The following is a 27,615-nucleotide window of genomic DNA, read 5'->3' on the forward strand; positions in this document are numbered from 1 at the left end:
CAGTCATATTTATCGAGTGCTTACTGTGTTCAGTGCACTGTACTAAGGGTGTGGGAGAGTACAGTAAAACCGAGTTGGTAGACATGTTCCCTATCCACAGTGAGCTTATAATCTAGAGGGGAAGACAGACATAAATATAAATAATTGAGGATATGGGGCTAAGGGAGAGGTGATTAAAAGGTGCAAATCCAAGGCAAAGGTAACACAGAAGGGAGTGAGAGAAGAAGAAATGAGGGCTTAGCCAGGGAAGGTCTCTTGAAGGAATGCCACTCTAGGTCTACAGTGAATTTTCTGGGGACTCCAGAACATTATCCCATTTGGGGGAACGATCCTGAGGTAGCAGGCTCGCTACCCCAACTCTTCCATTTTTTGTAAATATTTAGGGTGGAATACACTCGGAAAGACAGCATTAACTGATTATAAAAAAATTGGAGCTTTAGCCTTTTGGATTTTAAATGCTCTTTGTGTGAATTAATACACAAAGTGATGCGGATCATGTGGAAATAGGTCTCTAGATGTCTGAATGGTTTAGTAGATGCTTAGATTGATCCCTTGTGTTTCTACCAGTGCCAGATGCCATTGCTGTTGAAGGCAAATCATCGTTCCCTGAGAATCGCTTCCATGTCCTGCGTCGGTCCCAAGAGCCGAATATCTGATTCCTAAATGTGTTTTCAGATCATTTCCCTGATTCTGTAGGAACTTGAAAGGGTGGTCAAACTAAGAAATGGAAGAAAAGCGGGAAAGAAGCTTAGGCTTAACAAGTTCTGGGACCATTTCGTTGCCTGACTCGAACGTGATTTTTGTGGAATTCATTCTGTGGGGCGTTGACAGATTCTAACTTTGTTACCAGGTACGGAGATTATTATGTATGGAACAAGGTCACGACCTGCATACACAACATTCTGAGTGGAAGGAGATGGATAGAGCATTATGGAGAAGTAACCATTAGGAACACAAAAAGCAGCGTTTGTATCTGCAAGCTCACATTTGTCAAGGTAAATGATACTGTTGTGCAGGAAAACTAGAAAATAGACCGTAAACGTGTGAAGAAAGAAGCATGCGTAGATTTTTGTTTTGATCGCGTTTGTACCCATTCTCATGGCAGCAACTTGTCCTGGCCCTGCCCCCAGCCCCCATCTGCTGCCTCACTGGTCGCCAGGTACCGCAGCCCCTCCTCTTCAGTGTTTAGCTAGCACTCTCCCCCTCCCTCCTGCTGCCCCCCGGAAAGCCCGGATGCCCAGGATCAACTTTCTAGTGTTTTAAGTGCCACCGGCACGGGGCATAGTTGGTATTCACCTGTTTCACCTTACCCACTTGGATTTCCCTAACCATTGCCCTCTGGTTAGCGAGAGGCGACTATAGTAGTGAGGACCGGCAAATTGGTCCGTCTTACTAGACCAAAATCTTGAAAAATAGCTTTGGTATTTAAACATAATTCATTTCTTCTAGTTTACATTTATCCCCTTGCTCGATTGAAATGGAATGTTTATAGGGAAGAGTTCATCAAGTAATTATCAGCTTCTCTGCAGTTAAGTACCAGGGCCATCCATCTCTTTTTACAAATATACCCAAACCGTATCATTATTATGATTAGAATTATCAACAGAAAATCATTATCCTTACCCTCGGGGAGATACGGTGTAAAGTCTAAAATAAGGCTCACACACATAAATGCACACACCCCCACCCACAGACCTGCCACACACAAAGCCTCTTCTTATTCAGTCTGGACATGTCGTGAGCAGCAGCTGTTTTTATTCAATTTCTACTATGTGCAGAGTACTGTACTGATGATTGGATACAAAGAAATAGAAGACATAGCCCCCGCCTTTGAGGAGCTCCCAATCTAATGGGAAGGAAGCAGGAGAAGCAGCATGGCCTAGTGGATAGAGCACGGGTCTGGGAGTCAGAAGGACCTGGGTTCCAATCCTGACTCTGCTGTGTATCTGTTGTGTGACTGTGGGTAAGTCGCTTCACTTCTCTGTGCCTCAGTTACCTTATCTATAAAATGGGGATTAAGACTGAGCCCCATGTGGGATGCAGAATGTGCCTATGCTCTTACTCTTTGACGTATTACACATTTGGCAATCTGGGTCTGTTTTTTTACATTGGTTTTTGTTGTTGTTGTTGTTGTTGTTAAGCACTTACTGTGTGTCAGGCACTGTAGTAATTGCTGCAAATCATTCAGATTAGTCACAGTTCATGTCCCACATAAGGCTCACAGTCTTAATCCCCATTTTACAAATGAGGTAACTGAGGCACAGAAAAGTTAATTCACTTGCCCAAGGTCACACAGTAAACAAGTGGAGCCAGGATTAGCACCCACATCCTCTGACTCCCAGGCCTGTACTCTCTGCCCTTTGGCCATGCTGCTTCTCAGAAGCACTTTCTGAGTGAGTTCAGAGCACTGTACTATGCACTAGGGAGATTACAGAGCAATGGAGTTGGTAATCACTATCCCTGCCCACAAAGAGCTTAGTTTTCAGTCTGTTCGTGTAAATACAAAGCCCCATGTTACACAATGGCTCTGGCAGGCTCCTTACTTGAACCTAGAGGAAGTATTGAGCCCCTGGCACTACGAAGGAGAGCTCCTGAATCCTTCCGTCTTAAGCAGGGTTGGGGGGTGGTGCCAGCATTTCCCAGAACAGATCTGGAATCATTTCAGCCCAGCACTGATCTGACATGATGGCAAATGGGGGTCTCTCCCTGGGGGTGTGCATCTTCCAGGTGAATTATTGGAATTCCAACGTTAATGAAGTCCAAGGAGTCGTCATGGATCAGGAAGGAAAAGTGGTCCATCGTCTCTTCGGGAAGTGGCACGAAGGGTTATTCTGCGGCGTGGCACCTTCGGCCAAGTGTATCTGGCGACCGGGTGAGATGTATTCACAGACGGTTTCATGCGTGGCGGCAGTAGTGGGAGGAGAGGGGTGGTGGGTCACCGAATCCAGGGAAGGTAATTAAACCCCCTTCCTAAGGCCAGCCCTTTGAGCCGTTCTCCTTTAATCGGCTTTTGCGAATCGGATGTTCTCTGGCTGTTCAGGCAAGTACAAATGTTGGCAGCATCTTTATTCCACCCAGTTGACACTTTCAAAATGTCCCAAACCCAAGCCAAATTATACACTGTAGCGACGAATCAGAGTTGCGTGGGCTCTCTGGAGCAGATAGGAAACGCCCTTGTTAAAAAGAAAAAAACACAAAAAGAGAACTACTTCTGGTCAGATTGACTCACTGTAACATGACTATAAGCATTTAGTAATTCAGGAGAATTTACGCAAAACCCATTAGATATTTTTGTCCTAAACCAAAAGGACTTCACCTTGTTATTGGCAAGGGTGAATTTGTCTTCTGTTTGAGAGCCTTCCTTCGTTCCAAGAAGGCAGTGCCAAAAGAAGTACCCTAAAGTGAGGGGGGGAGAAAAAACTGCTTGCTGAGGTCAGAGGGGCTGACTCAGCCAGTACGTATAACTTCTTCAACCCCCTACCGCGTTGCCCTGACTGGCTCCCTTTATCCAGTCCCCCCTCCCAGCCCCACTGCATTTCATCTGTAATGAATCCATTTATATCAATGTCTGTCTCCCTCTCTAGGCTGTCAGCTCGTTTGTTGGCAGGGAAAGTGTCATTATATTGTTATTTTCTACTCTCCCAAGTGCTTTGTACAGTGCTCTGCACACAGTAAATGGTCAATAAATATGATTGACTGACGTACGAGCATTATTTAGTGCACCGGAAGATGCCGTTGACTTGGGCAAAAGAGATTATCAGAAAACCTTTAGCTTGTTGCACACCCTCAAGGAGCTGATCCAAACGAAAGCAGTGCTTTTAAAGGAAAAGTGGACACCAGCTTCTCCATATATTAGAGCCTGGAAGAATACGTGTGATTTTTCTGCTGTTTGTAGCTGGATCAGGGAGTTTCTTGGCTCCCAACAAAATGCATCACGTTTCTTTTTGATGCCAAAAAATTCCTGAAGATTTCCCCTGAGAGCCCCTCCTGCCCTGACCAGTCAGTCATATTTATTGAGCACTGTACTCAGTGCTTGGGAGAGTACAGTATAACAATTGAAGAGATACAGTCCCTGCCCAGAACGAGCTTATGGTCTAGAGAATGTAAGACAAGAAAAGCAAGACAAACTTATACTCACATACTAACTTGTGAACCAGAATCTTGCAGCGAAAGGCGATCTTCTCTGCAGAGATATATAGCAGATTGCTGCAGTGAGCTTACTCATAAAATAATTCACTCATTGCCCTATCAGGCAATCAGTCCCTGATATTTATTGACACCTCTTGTATGCAAAGCAGAAGCCAAATGCATGAACTTTAAGCTTGAGGGACTTGCTAATTTGCCATCAAAATTCCCCCCAAAAGTTAAAGCAATTTTTAATTAATTTGCTTGTCTGTTTTCAAACAGTAAACCCTCGATTTCATTGGGTGTACTTATTTGGAAGATTTTGTTAATTGGCAGTAAGCAATTAGATGAATGTTATCTATCTTTTAGCTGGCTAATTTGGCTCTCTTTAAACACTCTGAGCTTTAAGGGAAAAAAATGAAATATTTTAACCAATATATTCCGTCATACAGAACTAATAAAAAAACTGTCATTTGTTTGCAAATTAATCCATAACTTCTATAAATATGTCTACTGGTTTGGGTAATGAATTTTAAGATTTTACACTTTCCTCCCTGTAATAAGGAGAATGAAAATCCACCTCAGATTCTCGAGTGCGTATTTGGGACTGTACAAATGCTGTTCTGCTGTAGGTGAAGCAAACTTAGTGATATGTAAACTTCATGAGCAAACTGAGCATTTTCTGTTTTCCATCATGTCTTGCAGGATCCATGCCAACCAATTACGAACTCTATTACGGCTTTACGAGATTTGCTATTGAACTCAATGAGTTAGATCCTGTCCTGAAGGACCTTCTCCCACCGACAGATGCTCGATTCAGACCAGATCAAAGGCAAGAGTGTGACTGATGTTTGAAACAGTTTCATAGAATCATAAGACTCAAGAGGCTCTTTGGCTGTCACTTTAAGCCTCCCTATTTAGAGGAGAGCACCCTCATGCCCTAGGAGATAGATTTTTTATTGGCGGGCTTAAGGGGTAATGATAATAATTGTGCCATTTGTTAAGTGCTTACCATATGCCAGGCACTGTACTAAGCACTGGAGTAGATACAGGATAATCAGGATAGGCACAGTCCTTGCCCTACATGGGTACCACAGGCTGAGGAGGAGGAGCAGGTATTTAACCCCCATTTTACAGATGTGGAAACAGAGGCACAGAGAAATTAAATTACTTGCCAGAGTCACACAGCTGTCAAGTGGTAGAGGCAGAATTAGAACCCAGGTACACTGGACTCTAAACTCTAGGCATCTTAACCACAGGCCAGGAAGACAAAAAGTGGCTTCCGTATAGTCTTTCCAGCATCCTGACCCTAGGAGCAGCATTATGGGAGGTGCACGATGACCCTTGTGAGTCCCCTGCTTTTTTTTTTTAAATGATATTTAAGCACTTAGTATATGCCAAGCACTGTCCTAAGCATTGGGGTAGATATCAAGCTAATCAGATCGGACACAGTCCAGTTCCCACATGTAGCTTACAATCTTAGCCCTCATTTTACAGATGAAGTAACCGAGGCCCAGAGAAGCAAAGTGCCTTTCCTAAGGTCACACAGCAGAATCCAGGTCCTGCTGACTTCCAGGCCCGTGCTCTCTCCACTAGGCTATGCTGCTTTTCTGCATCTGGCTTAGTGGTGTAGTAATCATCTTCTGCAAGACTTGAACGATTGGCCAGGCACCACACAATGCAGGCCAGATCTCAGAGACCAAATCTATTGCAAATAATAATGATTGTATTTGTTAAGCGCTTACTATGTGCCAGGCACTGTACTAAGCACCAGGGTGGATACAAGCAAATCAAGTTGGACACAGTCCCTGGTGAGGTTCACAGTCTTAAAACCCGCAGGCATCTATACGTTTTGCATTTTGGAAGAAAACACAGCCAGTCTGTGTTTGGCATGAGAAAATTATGCCCACATCATTTTATAACAAGTGTATGTCCCCCTGTAGGTTTTTGGAAGAAGGAGACCTTGAAGCCGCCGCCTCGGAGAAGCAGCGAGTAGAAGAGCTTCAGCGGTCCCGGCGGCGATACATGGAAGAAAACCATCTTGAACACATACCAAAATTTTTTAAGTAAGTCGATTCATTCCAGTAACCAGGGGCGAGGCCGCAGCAGGCGGAAGTGGGAGGACAATGCAGAATTTCAAAAAACCTGTCATCTTGCTTTTATCTCATTGCTATTCACTGCATAAGGAGCAGCATAGCCTAGTGGAGAGAGTGTGGGGACCTGGGAGTTGGAAGATCCTGGGTTCTAATCCCACCTCCACCACTTGTCTGCTGTGGGGCCTTGGGCAAGTCACTTTACTTCTTTGGGCCTCATCTGTAAAATGGGGATTAAGACCGTGAGCCCCATGTGGGCCATGAACTGGGTCCAACCTGATTATCTTGTATCTATCCCAGCACTTAGTACAGCGCCTGGCTAAGAATAAGCGGTTAACAAATACCATAAGAAAAAAAAAACATTGCTACATGCCCACTTTGCGGTAGGTGCTGGGGAAAGTGCAAGTGTTAAATACCTCTGATTCACAGGGTCTCCCAAGCTAAAAGGGGAGGTAGAAGGGAAACTGGAGATGGTCACAGAGAGAATCATCAAATTAAAAATAGCCAAAAGAGTAAGTAAGTAAACTGAGCCCCATGCAGGACAGGGAATGGGTTTGATTTGCTTATGGTGTATTAACTCCTGTGCAAGCCCGTAACAAATCCTGTTACAATCGTAACTATTATTATTAATAATAATAGTCACCAATATCACAAGAGCTGTGATGTATGTTGCAGCTACAAGAACAGTTTTCAGGTTCTTCCCTACTTCACCAGGGTCATGCCTAATCCAACAGTAACAACTTTCCCAGCATTCTAACAGGTCATTTAAATCAGTGGGATTTATTAAGCACTTACTGTGTGCAGAGGCTGTACTAAATGCTTGGGAAAGTACAATACAACAGATTCAGCGGTCACGATCCCTACCGACCAGAAGTTTACAGTCTTCAGGGGGAAACAGACATTAAAATAGATTAGGGAGAGGGGAAATAGAGGAGCTTTTTCACCTTCTGCCAGTCCTGCCAAAAAGGGCCTTATAGCCGTAAAAGTTTTTGAATCCCTCTTTCTGAAAGTGTTGGTTTAGAGTGTCCTTCCTGTCCACAGAAGCTTATGTGCAGTCAGAAGAGTGAGAATTTTTGCCTCTGTACCACTGAACCTTGAAAGACTGCTATGGACACCAGATAAATGAGGCAGTTCAAGGTTTCTGGCTAGAGATTGTGTCCTAGAAGCAAGAGATAGTCACTTTGGCTTGTTTCCATTCTACCAAATTGGAACTCATTTGAATCCCTGCCTCTCTGGTTGCTTTCATTACCCCCTACAAATGGCCTTGGGCCCGCACAGATCTTGGGTCAATCTGTACTAGGGGCCAGCACTTTCAAAATTCACTAGTCCTTTCCTAGAGTTGCAGTAATGAGGTTGCAATGACCGAGGTTTTATTGCTCTCCGAAAGTAGATGATGCTTGAGTTGACTCTTGCTTTCTCAGTGGGCTGTTCAATTTGGAGGACAGATCGGGTCATGTATCAGACATCCCTGTCAAACGTGGGAAGCAGGGTGGCCTAGTGAAAGTAGGACTGGCTTGGGAGTCAGAGGACATGAGTTCTAAATCTAGCTCCTGCCGCTTGTCTACTGTGTGGCTTTGGGCAAGTCACTTAACATTTCTGTGCTTCAGTTACCTCATCTCTGAGGATTAAGATAATGAGCCCCATGTGGGGCATGGCCTATATCCAACCTGAATAGCTTGTATGTGTTCCAGCACTTAGTACAGTGCCTGACACAGGGTAAGCGGTTAACAAATACCATTTAAAAAAAGAACAGCAAACCAAAGAAAATAAGTGAACCTTCTTAACTCGTTTGATATTGGGGGATTTCCTACTTACCAGTTGTCCCAATTCATCATGGGTGGATGGGCTGAAAGTAGTGGTGATGATAGTAAAAATGGAATCTAGTTGAACATGTACTGGAAAGAACTGGAAAGGAGGGGTGTTTTTTTTACCACCTCGATCTCTCATTTGGAGGGCTGTGTAGAGGACCTCATTGGGAGCTGCCTTATTGGGCTCAGGGAACTGGCACAAACTTTCCGAGTTAGCATTTCTAGGATGACCCCTCCTTCCACCCACATACACACCCCCATACACAAGTGGGCGTAGCACTTCGTGACTTAGAAAACATTTGTCAGTGCCGGGTCACCTCTGCTAATATTAGCTTGGCCCTAAGGTTACACCCGCTCTAAGGAAAGACTAATCCAGAAAATGATTTTCCATAGGAAGATTCCTTTCAGAAACTGGACCTGTCCCAGGCAGGCTGTGCCAGTGACAGCAGGGGCGAGATCTTGGGCAGCACTAGTAATTACTGTGTTGATGAACAAAAAAGCCAGCAAAAGAAAGTGACTTCTTTATCCTGGGCCTCTCTGTAGATGCCCTCACTCTGCTCTCCTCCACACAAGGGTGGCTCTTTCTTTCAAAAATAAGGGCTACATATTGCAGAAAGAGGATAACAAGAATCTTATCAAGTACTTAATGAGCCGTTAGGACCCGTATCCAGGAGAGAATACGGGACATTAAATTTTAATGTTATTTGATCTTAGACTGTAAAGACCCTTACAAATTGGTAACCTCAGAGCGGGATATCCAGTAGAGGTGGAATTATGTCTTTTATAGCATTCAATTTCATTTCCCCCAGTGCACAATGCCCTGCACACCGTAGAGTGCTAAAGATGGAGTGGATCTTCAGCTCCTTTGATTTCCAGCCCTCTAAAGTGACCAGATCCAGGTTCCACACCAAAAAGATTGCAAATACAATTTCTGGGGCATTTCTTTATGGTTTTTCTTAAACACTTTCTATGTATCAAACCCTGGGGTAGATACAAATTCATTAGGTTGGACACAGTTTCTGTCCCACATGGGGCTCACAGAGAGGGAGTTGATGGAATGGGGAGGGATTTGGAGGAACCAGGAGAAAAGTCATGGTTAGTCCAGATCACCTCAACCCATCGTAAAAGTCCTGGATACAGGAATTTAGCATTAGTTCACAGGGAGAGGAGACTGGGGAGAAAGAGACAGAGACGGACACACTAGATCAAAATGCTTGCACTTCCCTATTTCCACGGTGTTCAATAAATAGGCAACTTTTCAAAAATACCCAGCCAAGTTTCTTTAAATGCAGAAACTCAATTCTATAAAGTCACAGACTTCTTTGCAGTTTTTTTTGTATGGTATTTAAGTGCTTAGTATGTGCCAGGCACTATGTACAGCACTGAGGTAGATACAAGCTTAATCAGGTTGGAAACAGCCCCTGTCCCACATGGGGATCACAGTCGATGGATACAGGCGGATGGATAAAGGAGGATGAGAATCCTGGTCCTTCTGACCCCCGGGCCTGTGCTCTGTCCATTGGGCCATGTGACTTTTCAGTATACGTACTTTGAGTATTTTACTTCTGACTCACCATGTGTAGATATTTTTGCAAATAGGAAGTCAGAGCAGTTGGGAGAGTGGTAGTGAGGAGGTGGGCTCAGAAACCTACTAGTTGGTATTTATACCACAAAGCTAAGTTACATAAAGGTCAAGAAGCTCATGTTCTGAAAATATCACTTGATTAGGAGGACATCTTGACTTAGTCAATCAATGGTATTTATTGGGTGCTTACTGTGCATAGAACACTGTACTAAGCATTTGGGGGAGTAAATAGAGTTGGTATTCACATACCCTGCTCACAAGGAGCGGAGTCCAGTCAATCAATGGTATTTAATGGTAGAGCACTGCACTAAATGCTCGGGAGTAGACGTATTCCCTGCCCACTACGAGCTTACAGTCCAAGTACACGGGCAACACAGAAGGGAGTGGGAGAAGAGGAAAGGAGGGCTTAGGAGGGGAAGGAGGAGATGTGCTTTGAATAAGGCTACGGAGGCGGGGAAAGTGATCATGTGTCAGATCTGAAGACTCCAGAAGAGAGTCAGATTTTTAGAGACACTGCAGGCGGGGGAAGGGGATGCGATTTTCTTTTTCCCTAATGTTTATTTTCATATTTTGACAGAAAAGTCACCGACGCCAATCAAAGAGAAGCTTGGGTTTCCAATGACACGTACTGGGGGCTGCGGAAGGAGCCCGGCTTTAGTAAAGTAGAAAGCCCTGTGCTTTGGTAAACTGCGAATGTAGACCTAGTAAACATATCACTCTTCGAACGAATAACTATGCACAATTATGTTTCTTATAGCTAAATGTGGTTTGTGGGTCTCCAGAAAACCTACCATTTGCTTTTATATTCATCTTTATAATGGATTTTCAAAAGTGCATTAGGCCAGGTCCCTCCCCACTCCTGGATCCTTCTGTTTGTGCTGCAGCCATATTCCTTAAAGTGGTCCTCGAGCTGGGAATGCAGAGTCAAAGGAACCAATCCAAATAATCCAAAGTCAGAAGAATCGGTAGAGAAAAGCGAATTGGAAACTCGCGCTTTAAAGCCGACGGGGAGCGTTAAAGTGTATCTGTGCGGAAACGTCTCAGTGCAATCACTTGCCCAGGAGAGATGAGGCTTGGATAAAACCTCCTGCGTGTTGAACAGTTGGTCAGTTTGGCTTGCGGTTTGTCTGTCCCTTGATGTGATTGATGTGTTTGCACTGGCCTTGCCCAAAAGATGTCTCGTGCTCTTTGGAATCCTAATCCATTCATATGACATTGTCCATGCCTTAAGAAATGCAAAGATGTTAAAAAAAAAAAAAATCAATTGTTGTCAAATATTCTTTTAGGTTTGCCTCCAGGCCACATCTTTTAGAAGCAGAGAGGGCCTGCGTTGGGTTTCTGAGTGATGGTGTGGCTAATGGACAAGAGTGAGTACAGAGTAGAAGGAAACGTTGTTTAGTCATTGGAAGGCTTAAGTCATCTGATAGGGAAAAGGAAAATCAGGCTTGTGCTTAGAACCCATCCATTCTGCTATCCAACAGTTTGTGATCTGAAAAAAATCTGTCATAATACCTTGCCCCTGATTTTTCTGACCTCAACTTTCGGTCTCTTGTTCGTAGTTCTTTATTTAATCTGAATATTTTGATCTTTTCAGTCATTTAAAAAGCCTATGATAACGAAAAAATTAAATCTGTCATTTTGGTGGGAAGAGCAGTCTAGAGTTAATCTCCAATTCCCCTCTGCTTTTTGAGGATTCCTGTTCAAATTCCACAGTGGTCAGGATCAGGAAAACTTATATGACTTGGGGTTTTTTTTATATATGTTCAAATGTGCTCGGTGCAGAACCGAACTCCACTCCAAAAGTGATCTGTACTTTGTAATGATCTCCTGTTGCCACAAGACCCACTAGAGAACATTTACATAGAGAAGAGGAAGTTTTTCATTGGAAAGATATAAAATGTAAAATAAATTCTAAAGAAAATGGGGAACCTATTTGTCTACTTCGAGCTCTTTCGTCCCCTATTGCGATGGATAAATCCATTTCCATCGCTACTGCTAGAGAAATCTCTTCACTTAACCGGGCTCAACCATGCATATATTTGTGTACGTTTTATTTCAATTTTGACTTCTGTCTTCAGGCATGGAATTCTATCTTAAACTCTGACAGTGAGAATATTGAATGCATATATTTTTGCGACTTGGTAGTTTCAGTATTAATGATTTCTCCAGCAAAAGCAATGCAGATCAAAGCAGCGAGGTATTAGTGTTTTATACGTTATTGAGATGGCACGAATAGCAATAGAATGAGAAACTTTGCTAATGAGAGCATTAGGAGATAACAGAAAAAGATTTATCTACAGGAGGCGATAACTTTTCTGACACATTCTAAGGGGGCAAGTTTTGCACTGGTTTAGGTAAGGAAAAACAATGACGTTTCATTTCCAATAAGCAGACCCTGGCGCCTTTCTGACTTGAGGAATAACGGTCTCTCTTCCATCCACCCTCCGGCTATTATTTCAGTATCTCTCCCTATCTCCCTTAGCCACGCACCGTTAAATCGAATTCTCTTGCCCTCTGGACAGTGAATTAAGGGGTCAGGTAGCAAAGAACTGAGGCAGCGGCTAGATGGATTTGACATTCAGAGTGGTGCTGGAACAGTCAGCTCAAGGCTTGAAATTGGAAGATAGAGTGCAGGATGGGAATAAAGATGAAGTCGGAGACGCCACTGTCCGAAGAGTGACGACCGAGCTGGATTCTTCCAGGTGGTAGTTAGGGAGCCGCTGCTGAGCGGAAAGCGGGGTACCAAGATGAGCAGGTGAGTGATTGCCAGATCTGGCGTGAAACTCACCTTTTGATATATTATTCTTTCTAGCTTACTTATCCCCTCGCATACCTCCGCAAATGTGAGTTAGGAACATGCCATATTCAGAACAGAATATGATTTCCCAACCCCATGGGCAAATCACCTGTTAAGACTTGAGCACTTGGTTAGACTGTCCTTGAAATTTTCATAAGCTTTATAGAAATTAGAAGGTATATTTAATGCACATAACCCAAAGGAAACTCAGACTTCAGTGTCTGTATTTATACCTCATTTCATTTCCTGTTGATGTTTTCTTTGCACAGTTGTGAGGTTTATTGCTCTTTGGCTCTGTATCTGGTAGTTGAACTTCTGAAATTAGTTCAAACAGTAAAAATTAGGATTAATGTTGGGCAGCTCTTTGGAAAGAGCTGATTTATTTCTTCAAGTTTTCAAGCAGTCTGTTTTTCTAGTTTTCATGGTTGAAAAGAAAGTAGCATAGAGTGAGACTTAAATTTGGTTTCTAGCTTCATTTTCTTTTTGTGTGTATTGTTCACGACCTCTTTTGACTCATTGTATTGAAAGTAATTTGGGTTGCTTTCGTTAATCAAGTGTGCTGTATTATTGGATGGCAGCAATAAAGAAGAGGAATAATTTTGTTCCCTGAGTATCACCACCTCAGTTAGTCCCACAGACCTTTCCACTTTTTTTTTTTAAACAATGTTGTGTTTTATTAAAAGAGTTCACCTTTGCTGACTTAAAAGTCCAGATAAAACACCCCAGAACTGAATATCTGTTTCTTTCATTTTTAAATGATAATGGGGAAAAAAAGATGACCTCAGGTTATCTGCTCCCTTGTGAATGTTCACCATTTCAAAGGTAGCATAGAAGAGGAAAAAATAAGGTCTAGGTCCCCATTCGGTTCAAGCTTCCCTGTGTAAAAGTCAACTTGATCCCAGATTTGTTCACCTCTCTATTATCTGCTTTATAGTTCAACTGGACCTTTTGTGGCTTCTTGGGCCCTGTTCTCCCCTTCTGACCCTTGGGTTATTTACATGTCCACTAGCACCTCTCTCCAGGGATGGGAATGAAAGGAAAGGACACTTAAACCGGTCTATCTGCTGCTTGTTAGCATCTTTAGCCAAAGTATTGGTGGAGGAGAACATCAGCAGTAAATAGCTGAATCAGACCCAAGACCCATCAATCCCAAATTGTGGCTCCCAAGAGGGCGACAAGATGCTCGATGAACAATGCCAGGGTGCCCCTGTTGGATTATTATACTGGTTTTGGTAGTCTATTCAATGCCCCTAACTTTCCCTCCAGGAGCCCATCGTTTATTCCTTGCTCATGAATTTATTCAAACCCCTCTTGAACCTACTGCTGTTTTTGACCTGCACAGCTTCCTGTGGAAATAAATACCTTTCATATTTATCACTTACTGTGAAAAGAACTGTTTCTTTTTGTTTTGAAGCTCCCATCGTTGATCTTCCATGGGCGTGCTCTTGTCCTGGTGGCATAGGATTTGGTAAATAACAGTTTCCTATTCTGCCCTGCCCACACCTTTCCTGAATTTTAAGCTTCAATCCTGCCCCCTTTCCACCTTTGTCTTCCCAGACTGCAGCACCCTAATCTTTTTGGTTGTTTTGGGAATTAGCTATAGATTTCAAATATCCATGCTCTTTCTATTACCCATATGTGATATCTGGTAATTTGAGGTAGACTTGATTGAGAGGTATGTACTAAGGATAGCCCAAAAGAAAATGCTAGTTTACCAAGCATGGATCATACCCATTATGTTAATGATTTAGATCATTGTGTTCTGAACATCTAAGTAAGTTAATTAGGAATCCTTGTTTTAATATTTGCAGAATTGCCACTTGAAGGACCTGAGAAGACTGACTTGCCTGTTGGGCATTTGAGAAATGTATGACTTAACCTTTGACCCTCAAGACCTACAGTGATTTATCTAGGTCCTTTTTGTAAATTCTTCTTATTGCATTTCTCATTTTGTGTGGTGGGAGAGTGGTTTCATCCCAAGCTCTGTCTTGTTTGTGAATTACTTTGATTTTCAGAGCAACAGCGTCTATTTCAGCCACCTTCACTATTCACCTATTGTGGAAAACTGTAGTCTTCTACAAGATTTTGGCTTGGCTTACCTCTGCATACAAACAATTTAAACAACAATCATTAAAATTCCAGTGTTACGCTTGTGAGCGTTGTCTGAGAGTAGGTCCCATTTGACTTCAGTCTCAAAGCAGCCCCTGCTTTATCGGGCTTTTCTGTCCCTCAAAAATTGCTGTTTATAATGCATTCCCTCTCCTAAACCCTCTGAAGTTAGACTCCCATGAGTGGGCAGAGAAGAACTAGACTCCATATTCTATTATTTTTACTGGACTATAAGTTAAGCTTATGTAAAATATGCAATATTTGTGCATGACTGTAAGTTTAACTAAACACTGCAGCTATTGCAGTGAGCCTCTTGCTGAACACTTCAATTTTTAAGGATTAAAAGTATGCAGTGCAGAGTTGCATATTACATTTTCCCAATGTCCCCAAATAGAACTTATTTTCTATTTTCTCCTGCTTATTTTTTTAATTGACTCTGCAGAGTAAGGTTTTTTTCCTTCAAGTAGAATGAAGGGATCTGTGAGCCTCTCCTTTCTACATCACCTTCTCCTTTGTTCTGACAGCGGTTTCAAGGCAACAACGGGTGGGGAATCAGGTTTGTACCATGGCTTTTTCTCCATTGTTGTCTTTGAACAGATCTATATACCAGTGGCAGTCTTACTGTTGTTCAAAATGCTACAAATCAAAGTCTTTCCCTTGAGCAATACATTTTTCCCCCTATTCTTGGAATGTTGTTTTCTGCTTAGATATTTAGCAAGTGAAATAGACCCCTAGAATACTTTTAAAAGCTATTTACTTTAAATGTTTTGTTCAGTCACTTTTTTTAAGTGGGATACTGTGTATTTATAGTTATATCTACAGCACCAGGTGCTACACACAAAAAGTATGACAACACAAAAGGGACAACCTTTTTGTGCATACAATATGACCGGGATTGTGGGTCCCACTCTGGTCTTTACGGCCACACACAGAGTCATGTGTGACTTTCTCCCTCAGTGGTGTCTTCTCTGAATATGAAGAATATGGGTGTGTGTGTGTAAGCTTATATATGTATATAAGCTTATATACATGTGTGTGTGTATATATATATATATATATATATATAAGTCTAAGTGCTAAGAGAAACTAAAAATCATCTTCCTCCTAGCAAAATGGCCATTTAGAGGAATGAATGGTATTCTGTTCGACCAAAGTCCAAAACAGTTGTGTTCATGCTGACTAGCTTGTAGTGCTGGAAGAGCCCTGTTTTTTTCCTTGTTTTTTTAAAATGGCATTTGTTAAGCGCTTACTATGTGCCAGGCACTGTACTGAGTGCTGTAGATACAAGTTAATCAGGTTGGATATAGTCCCTGTGCCACATAGGGCTCACAGTCTTAATCCCCATTTTACAGACGAGGTAATTGAGGCCTAGAGAATTGAAGTGACTTACCCAAAGTCAGCAGACAAGTGGTGGAGCTGGGATCAGAACCCAGGTCCTTCTGCCTTCCAGGCCGATGCTCTATCCCCTAGGCCACGCTGCTTCTTTCTCTTCTCTGTAATGAAACAGTCATTGGTGAAGCCGCTTGAATCCCAAATTCCTGCTGTTGAGTGGCAGAGTTTTGATGACAGTAGTGATTGCCAGGGAAGTAGCTGCTGTTGAATTCTTTCTTTGCTTACTCAACTTCCTGCTTGTTAGGCACACAGACATTCATGCCTTCTACTCCTTTGGGCCAGGCAACCCACCATCTCTGCTGTTTCCTGCCCCCTCAGACACACTGCTGGGGGGTCTTTCAGAGAGGGGACCATTGAGTTGGACCAATCGCTTAGAGTTGGGCCTCGACTGTAAAGTTCCCATGAAGTGCTAAAAGCTGTTTCCTAGTGCTTACCCCAGCGGACGTTGGCTTGCTCGGCTTTATATGTCATTCCTTGTCAACTTCTCAGCTTGGAAGGCTGGGCCTGTTCTGTGATGGATCGCTGTGGCATAACTTACAGGGGAGGAAAGCCAGGGAAATAATCATGATATTGATTAAGCACTTAATAGGCTAAGTGCTGAGGTAGGTGCCAGATGATTAGGTCTGATAAGGTCCTTGACCCACCTGGGGCTCAGAATAAGGGAGAACTTACATTCTAAGTCCATTTTACAGGTAAGGAAACTGAGGCACAGAGAAGTTAGGTGGCTTGCTCAAGCTCATGCAGCAGGCAAATGGTAGGGCTGGCACTAGAACCTGGTTCTCCTGATTCCCAGTGCCAGGGTCTCTCAGCTAGGCCAGGCCACTCTGCCTCCCCCCAAGTACCCAACCTGGGAACTGTCGGGTCACATGAGGGACAGGGAGTGTTGGGAAGAGACACTAACAAGCCCCAAATTAGACAGAAAATGAAAAATGGAAGTAATTTTGGGGGGCTGGTGGATTTCACTATCTCTAGATCCTACTCTCCACCTCCCCTTTCAGTAGGGGACCCCCGAGGAAAATTCTGGGAGGGGGGCACAATTCATTTATAATTTGTTATACTCCTGAGGATACTGTCCAAAAAGAGGAGCATCAGATAATTCTTTACCCACAACAGCTACTTCCCTGGAAGTTATTATGCAGTTAAAGAGTAGTTTACCTGTAACAGATCCACTGTGAAGTCATTCTGCTTATGCAGAAGGTTAAACGTGTTGTGAAGGCAGTTGTCTTTTGCAGCTTTGTTTCATTTCTGGTCATTTTAATAAGGAACGGCAAAGCTTATATTAAATTAGATTTGGGATTTCCAGTAGCTTTTTACACAGACAAAAAAAAAAGCCTGTAGCTATATTTCCTAATGGAAGGCTAACTATTCACTGGGAAATGTCTAAGTTGTGCCACCTCAAAAAATCTGAATTGTGCCTCTTTAATGAATGTTGTATACAAGAATGTTCCATTTGTAAGAGCACAGGAAAAAAAATAAATTTTAAACAAATGATGATGCTAAGAGGTTTGTTTTTGTAATGTGTACCACATGCTGCAAGGATCGCATTCATGAGGTGAATGAATTGTGATATACCAAGAAGACAGCATGAAACAGAATGAGAAGCAGGTTTGATTCCTTCTCTTTCTGAGGTCATTTGTAAACCTTTTTGTATTTCATGCAGCTCCGTGTTGCTCCTGGCTTCCAGTTTCATTCTCCTGGCACTGAGGGAAGACTAGAGATGAATCACAATGTAATAAAAGAGCTTAGGCTGCAGGAAGCCCTTGGGGTGGATTAGAGAACAGGGGTGACCTCTCTGGCTCCATGCTTCCACCCAAGAATGGAAAAGTCCTCTGCCCCAAGAGACACTTTTCCCTTCCAATTCCACGCTGCATCTGATATGCTTCCGTTTGACGACAAGCAGCTGGGGGGTGTTGGGGGGCACTCTCTGCACCTGGTGAGAGAGTTGAGGCAGGACCAGACTGGAAAATTCCAGCTGATCACACCAGTGCTCATGCTTGTCACCTACCATGCCTTAGTAGTACCAGCTCTTCCAGATCTGCCTGGCACAGAAACCCAGACACTAGAACTCACAGTCCCTGTCTTAATCCAGGTGTGGAGGCTTTGAATTGCAGGCAGACTGTGCTGCCTTGAGCCAAAGACTCATTCTTTTTAGCATCCCCTGGCCCCTTCAAGGGCCCCTAGGCTACATTCGAGTGGGTAGTTGTTCTTGATTGCAGAAGGACTCGGAATGATGGTATTTACTATATGTCAAGCACTGTTCTAAGCACTGAGGTAGACAGAAAACAATCAGTCCCTGTCCCACATGGGGCTCAGTCTTAATCCCCATTTTAAAAGATGAGGTAACAGACAACACAGAGAAGTTAAGATGCTTGCCCAACGCCACAGAGCAGACAAGTGGCAGATCCGGGATTAGAACCCAGGTCCTTCTGACTTCCAGGGCTGAGCTCTTTCCACTAGGCCAACTACTTGCTTACCGTGCACAGAGCACTTTACTAAGCACTTGGGAGAGCAGACATACTCCCTGCCACAAGGAGCTTACAGTCTGGAGAAGGAAATAGACATTAAAATAAACTACAGATACGAACGTAAATGCTGCGGGGTTTGGGGTGGGATACATAAAGGATACAAATCCGAGAGCAAGGGTGACACAGAAAGGAGTGGGAGAGGAGAAAATACAGGTTTAGTCGGGGAAAGCCTCTTGGAGATGTGTTTTTGATAATGCTTTGAAGGTGGGGAGACTGATCATCTGCCCTACGTAGGAGGGAGTTCCCAGCCAAAGGGAGGATGTGGGTAAGAGGTTGGCGGTGAGATCGAGGTACAGTGAGTAGGTTGGCATTAGAGCGAAGTGTGCAGGTCGGGTTGTAAGACGAGAGCAGTGAGGTGAAGTGGGAGGGACAAGGTGATTCAGTGTTTTAAAGCTGATGGTAAGGAGTTTGACGCAGATGTGGGTGGGCAACCATTGGAAGTTTTTGAGAAGTTGAGAAACGTGGACTGAATGTTTTAAGACTGAAGTGGAGGGAGGCAGGAGGCAGGGAGGTCAGCACCGAGACTGATGCAGTAATCAAGGTGGGATAGGATAAGTGCTTAAGATTAATGTGGTAGCAGTTTGGATGGAGAGGAAAGGGTAGATTTTAGCAATGTTGTAAATGTTAGGATTTGATGACAGACTGAATATGTGGGTTGAATAAGTGAGATGGATTATGCCAAAATTATGGGATTGTGAGAAGGGAAGGATGGTGGTTTTGTCTACAGTGAAGAGAAAGTTGTGGGGAGGACAGGGTTTGGGTGGGAAGATGGACGTGTTAAGTTTGAGCTGTCAGTGGGACTTCCAAGTAGATATGAACCAAAGGTAGTAAGAAATTCAAGATTGCAGAGAAGGAGAAAGATCAGGGCTGGAGATGTAGATTTGGGATCAACTGAATAGAGAGGGTAGTGGAAGTAATGGGAGCAAATGAGCTCTCTATGGGTGGGGGTGTAAACAGAATAGAATGGGTCTTAAAACTGAGCTTTGAAGGATTCCCACAATTACGGGGTGGTGGGGGGAAGGAGGGGCAGATGATCCTGTGAAAGAGCAGCTGGACAGATAGGAGAATCAGAAACAGGACAGTGACAGAGAAGCCAAGTTTGGATAGTGTTTCCAGAAAGGAGTGGTCCACAGCATTGAATGCAGCTGAGAGGTCGAAGAGGGTTAGGATGAAATACAAGCTGTAGGATTTATCAAGGAGACCACTGGTGAACTCTGAGGGCAGTTAGGGTGGAGTGAAGGGGCTGGAAGCCAGATTAGAAAGGGTTGAGGAGAGGGAGTGGAGGCAGCTGGTGTGGACAACTCAGAGTTTGGAGAGGAGTGGTAAGAGGGAGATGAGTTGATAACTTCAGGGGGAGGTCAAACTTTTTTTTTAGAATAGGGGATATGTGAACATGTTCAAAAGCAGTGGAGAAGCAGCTATAGGAGAGGAAACAGTAGAAGATGGAAATTAGGGAGGGAAGAAGGGAGAGGGCAAGAAGGGAGGGAACTAAATGAGCAGGGCCTCCACTCACCTTGCCCAGGGAGAATTGTGCATAGCCCCTCCAGAAGCATGAACCCTTCCCTTATCTGGAAAGAAAGGTCTGAAAATTGTAATAAAAGCATCAGCTGATCCTTAGTCAGCTAGTGGGGTCACTGGACTAACGAAGTACAAACTAGGCCATGCCAGTTTCCTCAGACATGGACCTGAAACTTTTTAACTGTATACTATAACTGCAGTATGAAAACCTCCTGACGCTTAATGGGCAGACATCTTGTCCATGGTTCTCCTTCTTCATCAACAGCAGCATTATTGAATGCCTACTATATACTGAGCTCTGGGAATGAATGATACAAGTAAAATACACCATCCCTGCGCTCACCAAATTTACAGTCAAATAAAGGAAACAAGAAACCAAAAATCATAAATATACATTAAGTGCAAACCCCAGGACCTATTGGGCAAACCTGACATTGATCCCTTAAAAGCACTCCACCTTCAATCCCCACCCTCCTCATCCTAGTTTGTTCCCCTTCCCTACCTGCCCCACTGGGACCAGTTCAGCCCTTGGGGAAAACTTAAGAGTTTCCCCAAACCGCCAAACTCCAGCCCCATCACAGTCTCCTCTGCCTCCACCACTTGCACTGGGTGAGGCGGCCTGCCACAGCTCTTCTCACTAGGATATTTTTCCAAATGAGAGTGGCAGAGCAGCTTCACTGCAAGTGTTTGACAGTGATGCCAGAAGAGTGAGGGTCCCTTCCCAAACCCAAGGAGATGACCACTTATTTCTGGGTCTGCCTGGGTCCAGGTGTGTCCCTGTCCCCTGTCCTCTTGTCAATCTTTCTTTTCCCCTCTGCAAAACACCAATACGGTGCTATGAGTTCCACTTCGAAGTGTAACGACCTGTGGTTCTTGCCAAACTTTCGAGAAATTTTCCCTCTTTGCCATGATCCCCCCCTCTCCTACCTGGAATTCCTCATTGCTTCATATCCCGCAGAGTGCCACTCTTAAAATCCCTACTAAAATCTTACATCCCCCAGGAAGCCTTCCTTAACTAACGCTCAACTCCTGCTTTCTAGTCTCCCCTAGGCATTTGGGTCCCTACCACCTAACAAACTGAATACTCACCCCACCTCCACAGCACTTACTATCTCCTCCTCTGCTGCTTCTATCTTCTACCCCATTAGACTCCTTGAAGGCAGAGATCATGCTTGCCAACACTATTTCACTCTTCCAAGTGCTTAGTAAAGTGCTCTGCACACAGTAATAAATGCTCAACAAGTGCCCTTCATTATCTCCCATCCCATTTTTCATTCCTAGAGAATTACCAAAGGAAAAGGCTCCTTACTTCTAAGATGTTCATCTGTACCTGCTGCTGTTCTTCCTGAAGTCACAATTCTCTATAAGGGAAGCTGCAGAAGCCATTTTGATGCCATCAGTGCTTTAAGAGGGAAGGTAAAAAGCAGGAAAAGATGACTTTCCGAGCCACAAATAACCTGGGGTTTGGGGCCAAAATGCAGTAAATGATCAGAGACAACAAACTAAATGCACCGAAAGCCTAAATATCTCTAACAAATGGTTTTCAATGTTTTTGGGCTGGTTTTACTATCTTTTCTCATTTTCACTGTTTTATTTCAAGCATCTTTGCTCCCTTTCTGAACTGCACTTTCTTCTTTTTGTCTTTGTGGAGAAAACAAGCAATATGCACTGATGTCACAATCAATATGAACCTGTCTAAATGACTGTCCAGTGGATGAGTTGACCTCAGAAACCCATCATCCAAGAAAGTCCCAGGGCCTCTTTCTGGTCTTTATAAATGGGAGGCTACTACCGGTGAGCCTCGGCTACTGAATACGGACTGTCTACTGCTGATATTGTTTGCTAGGTTAGCCGAGCTCTTAATGCCCTTTCAAAATGTTACCACTGTCACTATCTCCAACACCAGCTTTCCTCTGGCCTTTCATTTCCAGGATCATTTCCCCACGGTCCAGTCCCCTGCAATAGTCCAGATGAATGACCTCAGCTCTGTTTTCCAAAACCTACAAGAGGTGGCTTATCCCTCCCAAGAATTCTAATCCCCTCCCAGACCTCTCAGAACTAGACATGCATATATTGGACAGCTAGGCCTTGGATTTCTTTGATTTTCTGCACTGAGCTGCTCTTTAGATCCTATATAGTACTAACTCTAATGAATTTATTTCAAGAGTCCATATGTGGCAATAAATCACTTTCAAATGTTTTTCTTTGATAACATTTAGCTTAGCATGCCAAATTGCTTTCTTTCTATTGGGTATTTGGAAAAAAAAAAGTCCTGGAAAGTTTCAGGTATCCAAAACTGGACTTCTCATCTTACCATTCAAACCCTCTCCTCCCTGCACTTTCCCATCACTGTTGACACCATCTTCTCTGTCTCACAAGCCTGCAATCTTGGCATTATTCTTGATTCAACTGTCCTTCAACCCACATACTAAAGTCACCACAACTTGTCAGTTCTGCCTTCACAGAATCTCTAGACTCTGCCCCTTCTCCTCCTCCCAAGTGGCTACACTTGTCCAAACACTTGTCACATTCTGTCTCTATTACTGCATTACCCTCCTCACTTATCTCCCTGCCTCTATGCTCCAGTCCATTACTTCACTCTCCTGCCCACAAATATTTCTAAAAAATTGTTTCATATACTCTAAAACCTGCAATTTTTGCCCATTCATCTCTGCATCGGACACTTCTCAACACTGATTTTAAGGCACGCACCCTCCTTCTTATTCTCACTCCACTCCCAGGACAACTCAGTCTACTGATTTTGCTCTCCCAACCCCAACCTACTTACTGCGTCTCGATCGCATCTCTTGCTGTCGCCCCCTTGCTCATACCCTCTCTTCTCCCTGGAACCCCCTCCCATTTTATATCTGAAAGATCACTACTCTTCCATTTTCAAAAGCTCTACTATTTTCTACGTATTTTCTCTCCCTTTAGTATCTCATACCCACTAAGCACTTTGAAACTGAGCAACTGACAGGTAGGGGGGAGGAATCAGGGTTAATTCCACAAACATTCCTGTTATACATTGTATACAAATGACCAAGTCCTCCAGGGCTGCCAGCAGGAGCCCAAAGCAATGTGGTTAAGGGCTGGGCCAGGCCATCAGTAAAGGAAAACCCCACCTGTACCCCAGTACCAGGGAGGGAGGGGACAACCAGAGTTCAGGAAGCTCCTGCCTACCTACCTCTCCTTTGATTAAGAAGAAAAGTTACAGACACTGAGATTGGATCAGGGTGTTGATATGGCTCAGATCATTATGTTACTGACAATTCCTTCCCCATTTTGTGCATGCAAAGGTTGCTTCTTGCCTCCCTGTTGAATTTGTTTACTGTGATACCTGGCACTGTTTCCATGGTGTCATGATCTTCCCAAAACCTCTACTCCAACACTGTCACTGGATTTCTGGTTACCCCAGGCTGAATCAGGCTTGTGCTTGTTGGCTCCAGCTACCCACCTCTAGGCCACATTTTCCACATTTTGCTTCCTTGTAACTTTAAACACACTTCTCTGCCCCCACCTTGTTTATCATTTACCCAGTGCAGCTCACCACAGTATAATTATTTGAGTATCCTGCTGTAGTCCATTTTCCTCATGTCCACCACCCCGCCAAGGTAGGATGAGGCATATGGCTATACTTCTCCATGACAGTCTGTGAAAAACACTACTTTTTCAACCTTTTTTTAAAGGTCAAAGCAAATCTTGCACACTTTGTTTCTTAAACCTTGACATAAAGATCCAGGAAGACAAAGATTGAAGAGCCCAGTTAGCAGCAAATGGCCCATTGGGTTAACTTTGATCAGAAAAAGTTCACCAAGCTGAGACTCAGCAGGAGCACATGAGGCTTTACAGCAAGATTATTAGCCACTTCAAGTGAAGGTCACAGTGAATCTCTTTGCCCTCTGAGGCCTGGCTTTGCTAACAGCCAACTCCAAAAGTGTCTCCCAAACAGTAATTCTCTCTCCCCAAAGCAAATGCAAAAGGCCCCGTTTAAAAGAGGATGACTATAAAATGTTGCCTAAATGCTCTTGAACTGTCCTGTTCACTTTATCTATATATGATATATATAGATAAAATAAAGGATAGCTAAACATACACAAATGTGTGTATGTATCCAATATTACAGAATACAATTGACTTCAACCTATGCCTGAAGAAGAAGGTTCTAATAAGAATAATAATAATAATGATGGTATTTGTTAAGCGCTTACTATATGCAAAGCACTGTTCTAAGCGCTGGGGCCTACAAGGTGATCAGGTTGTCCCATGTGGGGCTCACAGTCTTAATTCCCATTTTACTGATGAGGTAACTGAGGCCCAGAGAAGTTAAGTGACTTGCCCAAAGTCACACAGCTGACCAGTCATCTTAGCAATCAAAGTGTAATCAATTGAGCCACTGAAGGAAAAGGAGGGCCGCATTTTGTCGATACACTTAGCAACTCAATTCCATTAAGATCTCAATGCACTGTTTCCAAGAGCAACATTCTTCAGTTTGCATCCTTGTATCTGTATCATTGTTTTAAACAGTTGTTAATACTAGAAATACACACCATTGCCCCCCACCTGTAAAATCCTTGTCACCATCATTGACAAGGAGCGCTGTAACTAGCATTGCTAGGGAAACAATATTCCCTAAGAGGCAAAGACTAAGGGGTATCACTAGGACCTAGGGAAGGCTACAGAGAGGCGAGACTCAGCCTCCACTGTGAAAGGGAGGCCGGGGGCGCAAGCCGTTGGAGCGGGAACAGACCCATGAGACCAAGGTGACAGATCACCAGCCACAGGGCCCTCTCGCCGAGTCTATCTCAAAAATCCTCAAATTTGGAACTGAAAATGGCTCACTGGGAATAAACATTTAATATTCTCAAAGGACACCAGTCCAAAGGGGCACCAAAGTAGAGAAGCAGCTAAGTCGTGTACAGGTTTCCTGTTCTGCTCTCATTCCACAGTGTGGCTTAGTGCTGATCACACTAATCTTATGCCATATTGGCACTGTGGTTCCAATGGACACAGAGATGCAGGTACTTCTATGACTTGCCCTGTCCATCAGATATTATTTTGATTTATAAATGCCACCGGTCAAATCTTATTCCTGGTTGGTGACCAATAGGGTTATTTTTTTAAAACCCCAAATCAAACAGGTCATTCAAATCAATCTATAGCATATGGGCCTTCCTGGTATTTTTTTTTCCACTTTAATAGACTTGGCTGACCAGGATGTACAGTTGAAAAGCTTGTATCTACTCCAGAGCTTCGTACAGTGCCTGGCACATAGTAAGTGCTTAACAAATACCATGGAAGGAAAAAAAAAGGAAAGGAGAGGCTTGCGGTAACTTCCAGTACCCTCCAATGGCTACTCACCACCCTCAACACCCAGCAGAAACTCCCTACCACTAGCTTAAGGCTACCAGCTCTCCCCATCTCCAATAGGGTTTAGTGCAACACTCTGCACACAGTAAGTGCTCAATAAATACTACTGATTGATTCCATATCTGATTTCTTCACCCACTACTCTACCGGCTGACACCCCTCACTCCTCCCAACCTCACCTTCTACTTGTATCTTGTTCTCACTAGCCCATCTCCAACTCCTAGTTCACGGTGTTCCCCCAACACGGAACTTCCTTCTCCACCCAAGCTGGTCTCCCCAACTATAAGACTCCCTGAAAATTCCAACTCCTCCAGGGGGCCTTCTCCCATGGATTTACAACACCCCAGCTGCACTGGGAAGCACCCACACTTAGCACTAAATTACCAGAACTTCACCCCTTAAACATCTGCCCCAGAAATTCATATCTCTGGTTCAAGGCCGTGACTTCACGTACCAAACTCTCCCAAAGGGTAGGGTAGCATGGACAATAGCAACTGCAAACAATTCTTGTACAAACTTGACCACTGAAATAAATGAGGCAGATGAAGAGTGGTGTATTATTGAACTGTTTGTCTTAAGAGACTCACCCTGTGTCCATGTCCAATCAGATTATCGAAATTTACCGCAGCATTTGGCCTACTGCTTTGGTACATAGGAACCATTTAGTTAATACCTCAATATTTACTGTCAGCTTCCAAAGGGCTGAGCATCAAGAAAATTGTACTCAAGTCATTGCTGACCTACTATATGAACTGGTATAAGCTATTACCTGCTCCATGCTTCTGAACTCTCAGCAGAAATACACTATTTTTTTAAGTAGCATTTTTTAAGTGCTTACAAGGCACTGTACTAAGCGCTGGAGCAGATATAAAATAATCAGGTTGGACACAGTCTCTGGCCTATAATCTTAATCCCCACTTTACAGATGAGATAACCGAAGACTAGAGAAGTTAAATGACTTGGCCAAGGTCACACAGCAGACAAATGTTAGAACCAGGATTAGAGCCCAGGTCCTTCAAACTCCCAGGCCTGTGGTTTTCCACTAGGCCATGCTGCTTCTCATCTAGATTATGTATATTTTAAATCTGACTTCCAGGGGAGCAGTTGCTCGACAGAAACCCTCAGAAACACAACAGGAAGGAACTAAAATATCTGATGCCTTCTTATGATCATTATTTACTCTTTGCAAATAAGGATCTAAACTTCAGTAAAAAGAGTGGACTCCCATGGTCAATTTGATCTATCATCATCATATTATGAGAAGCAGCGTGGCTCACTGGAAAGAGCACGGGCTTTGGAGTCAGAGGTCATGGGTTCAAACCCCGGCTCTGCCACTTGCCAGCTGTGTGACTTTGGGCAAGTCACTTAACTTCTCGGTGCCTCAGTTCCCTCATCTGTAAAATGGGAATTAAGACTGTGAGCCCCACGTGGGACAACCTGATTCCCCTGTGTCTACCCCAGCGCTTAGAACAGTGCTCGGCACATAGTAAGCGCTTAACAAATACCAACATTATTATTATTATTATAGAGTGAAATAGTCTGATTTCCCATGGGGCTAGGGAGATTAAAAACAGACATGTGGGCTCACGGAAACAAGTACTCACACAGAGACAAGCAGCACCGTCTAAAGCAGGTAGGTGGAAACTTGCCAGTCATCAATGCCTCTGATGTTGAAGGGGGTAGGGGGATGTCCCAGTGGCTCTGGTGATGACCCGCTGGTGGAGGCAGCAGGAGCAGTTCCATTTATCATCTCCTTTCTCTGTTCTTTCTCCCACGAGGAGAGAATTCTCGGGGGTTCTAGAAAGAACCAGAGCAGCTCCAGCAACCTCCGTTGTCCGCTATGCCCTTCGGCACGGACCCACCCTGGGCGATCTGGGGAAAAGGGTGACCCTTAAATAGACCCATAGATCCTAGTGGTATTAGGAGCAGTGAATGAACCAATCAATAGCGTTACTGAGTTCTTACTGTGTACGCAGCACTGTACTGAGCGCTTGGGAGAGAGCAATACAAGAAGAGTTGGTAGACACATTTCCTGCTTACACTCTACAGGGCATGATAATGTTTGAAGGGAACTTGGCAACACTTAAAGCAGTCTTATCGGTGGACGACTTAACATTGTGCTTGAGTGCCACTCCTTCAGGAGCTCTCTATATAATACCTCATCTTTGAGAGTTTATTAAGTAGTTGAAAAAGTCATGAAGACAACCAAAATGCTGCCAGGTACTTTCTAAAAACAGCTTTGTTGTTGATTCGCTTTCAGGACAAACCCTCTGGAGAATATCCATTCATGTTAACA

The 27,615-nt window shown here is 43.7% G+C and overlaps 1 protein-coding gene and 1 long non-coding RNA gene across 6 annotated transcripts in view; one reads left to right on the forward strand and one right to left on the reverse strand.

Annotated features, from left to right (window-relative positions):
* OSBPL6 (oxysterol binding protein like 6) overlaps nt 1-10,340 on the forward strand; it is a 140,187-nt gene extending 129,847 nt beyond the window's left edge. For all 5 annotated transcript variants that reach the window (XM_029071640.2, XM_029071641.2, XM_029071642.2 and 2 more), the window contains 5 exons: nt 851-995; nt 2,728-2,872; nt 4,831-4,957; nt 6,069-6,191; nt 10,189-10,340. In XM_029071640.2, coding sequence (XP_028927473.1) covers nt 851-995; nt 2,728-2,872; nt 4,831-4,957; nt 6,069-6,191; nt 10,189-10,297 — 649 coding nt within the window. In that variant the 3' untranslated portion in view covers nt 10,298-10,340. The remainder of the gene's footprint in view (nt 1-850; nt 996-2,727; nt 2,873-4,830; nt 4,958-6,068; nt 6,192-10,188) is intronic.
* On the reverse strand, nt 10,160-15,563 carry LOC120638593. Its single transcript, XR_005660321.1, has 2 exons — nt 13,791-15,563; nt 10,160-12,723 (listed from the first exon to the last, which is right to left on the reverse strand). It is a non-coding gene; the product is annotated as an uncharacterized LOC120638593 (long non-coding RNA).
* Nucleotides 15,564-27,615: the final 12,052 nt, after the last annotated feature.

This window comes from Ornithorhynchus anatinus, chromosome 9 (genome assembly GCF_004115215.2).
Source record: "Ornithorhynchus anatinus isolate Pmale09 chromosome 9, mOrnAna1.pri.v4, whole genome shotgun sequence".
Classification (NCBI taxonomy): Eukaryota; Metazoa; Chordata; class Mammalia; order Monotremata; family Ornithorhynchidae; genus Ornithorhynchus; species Ornithorhynchus anatinus.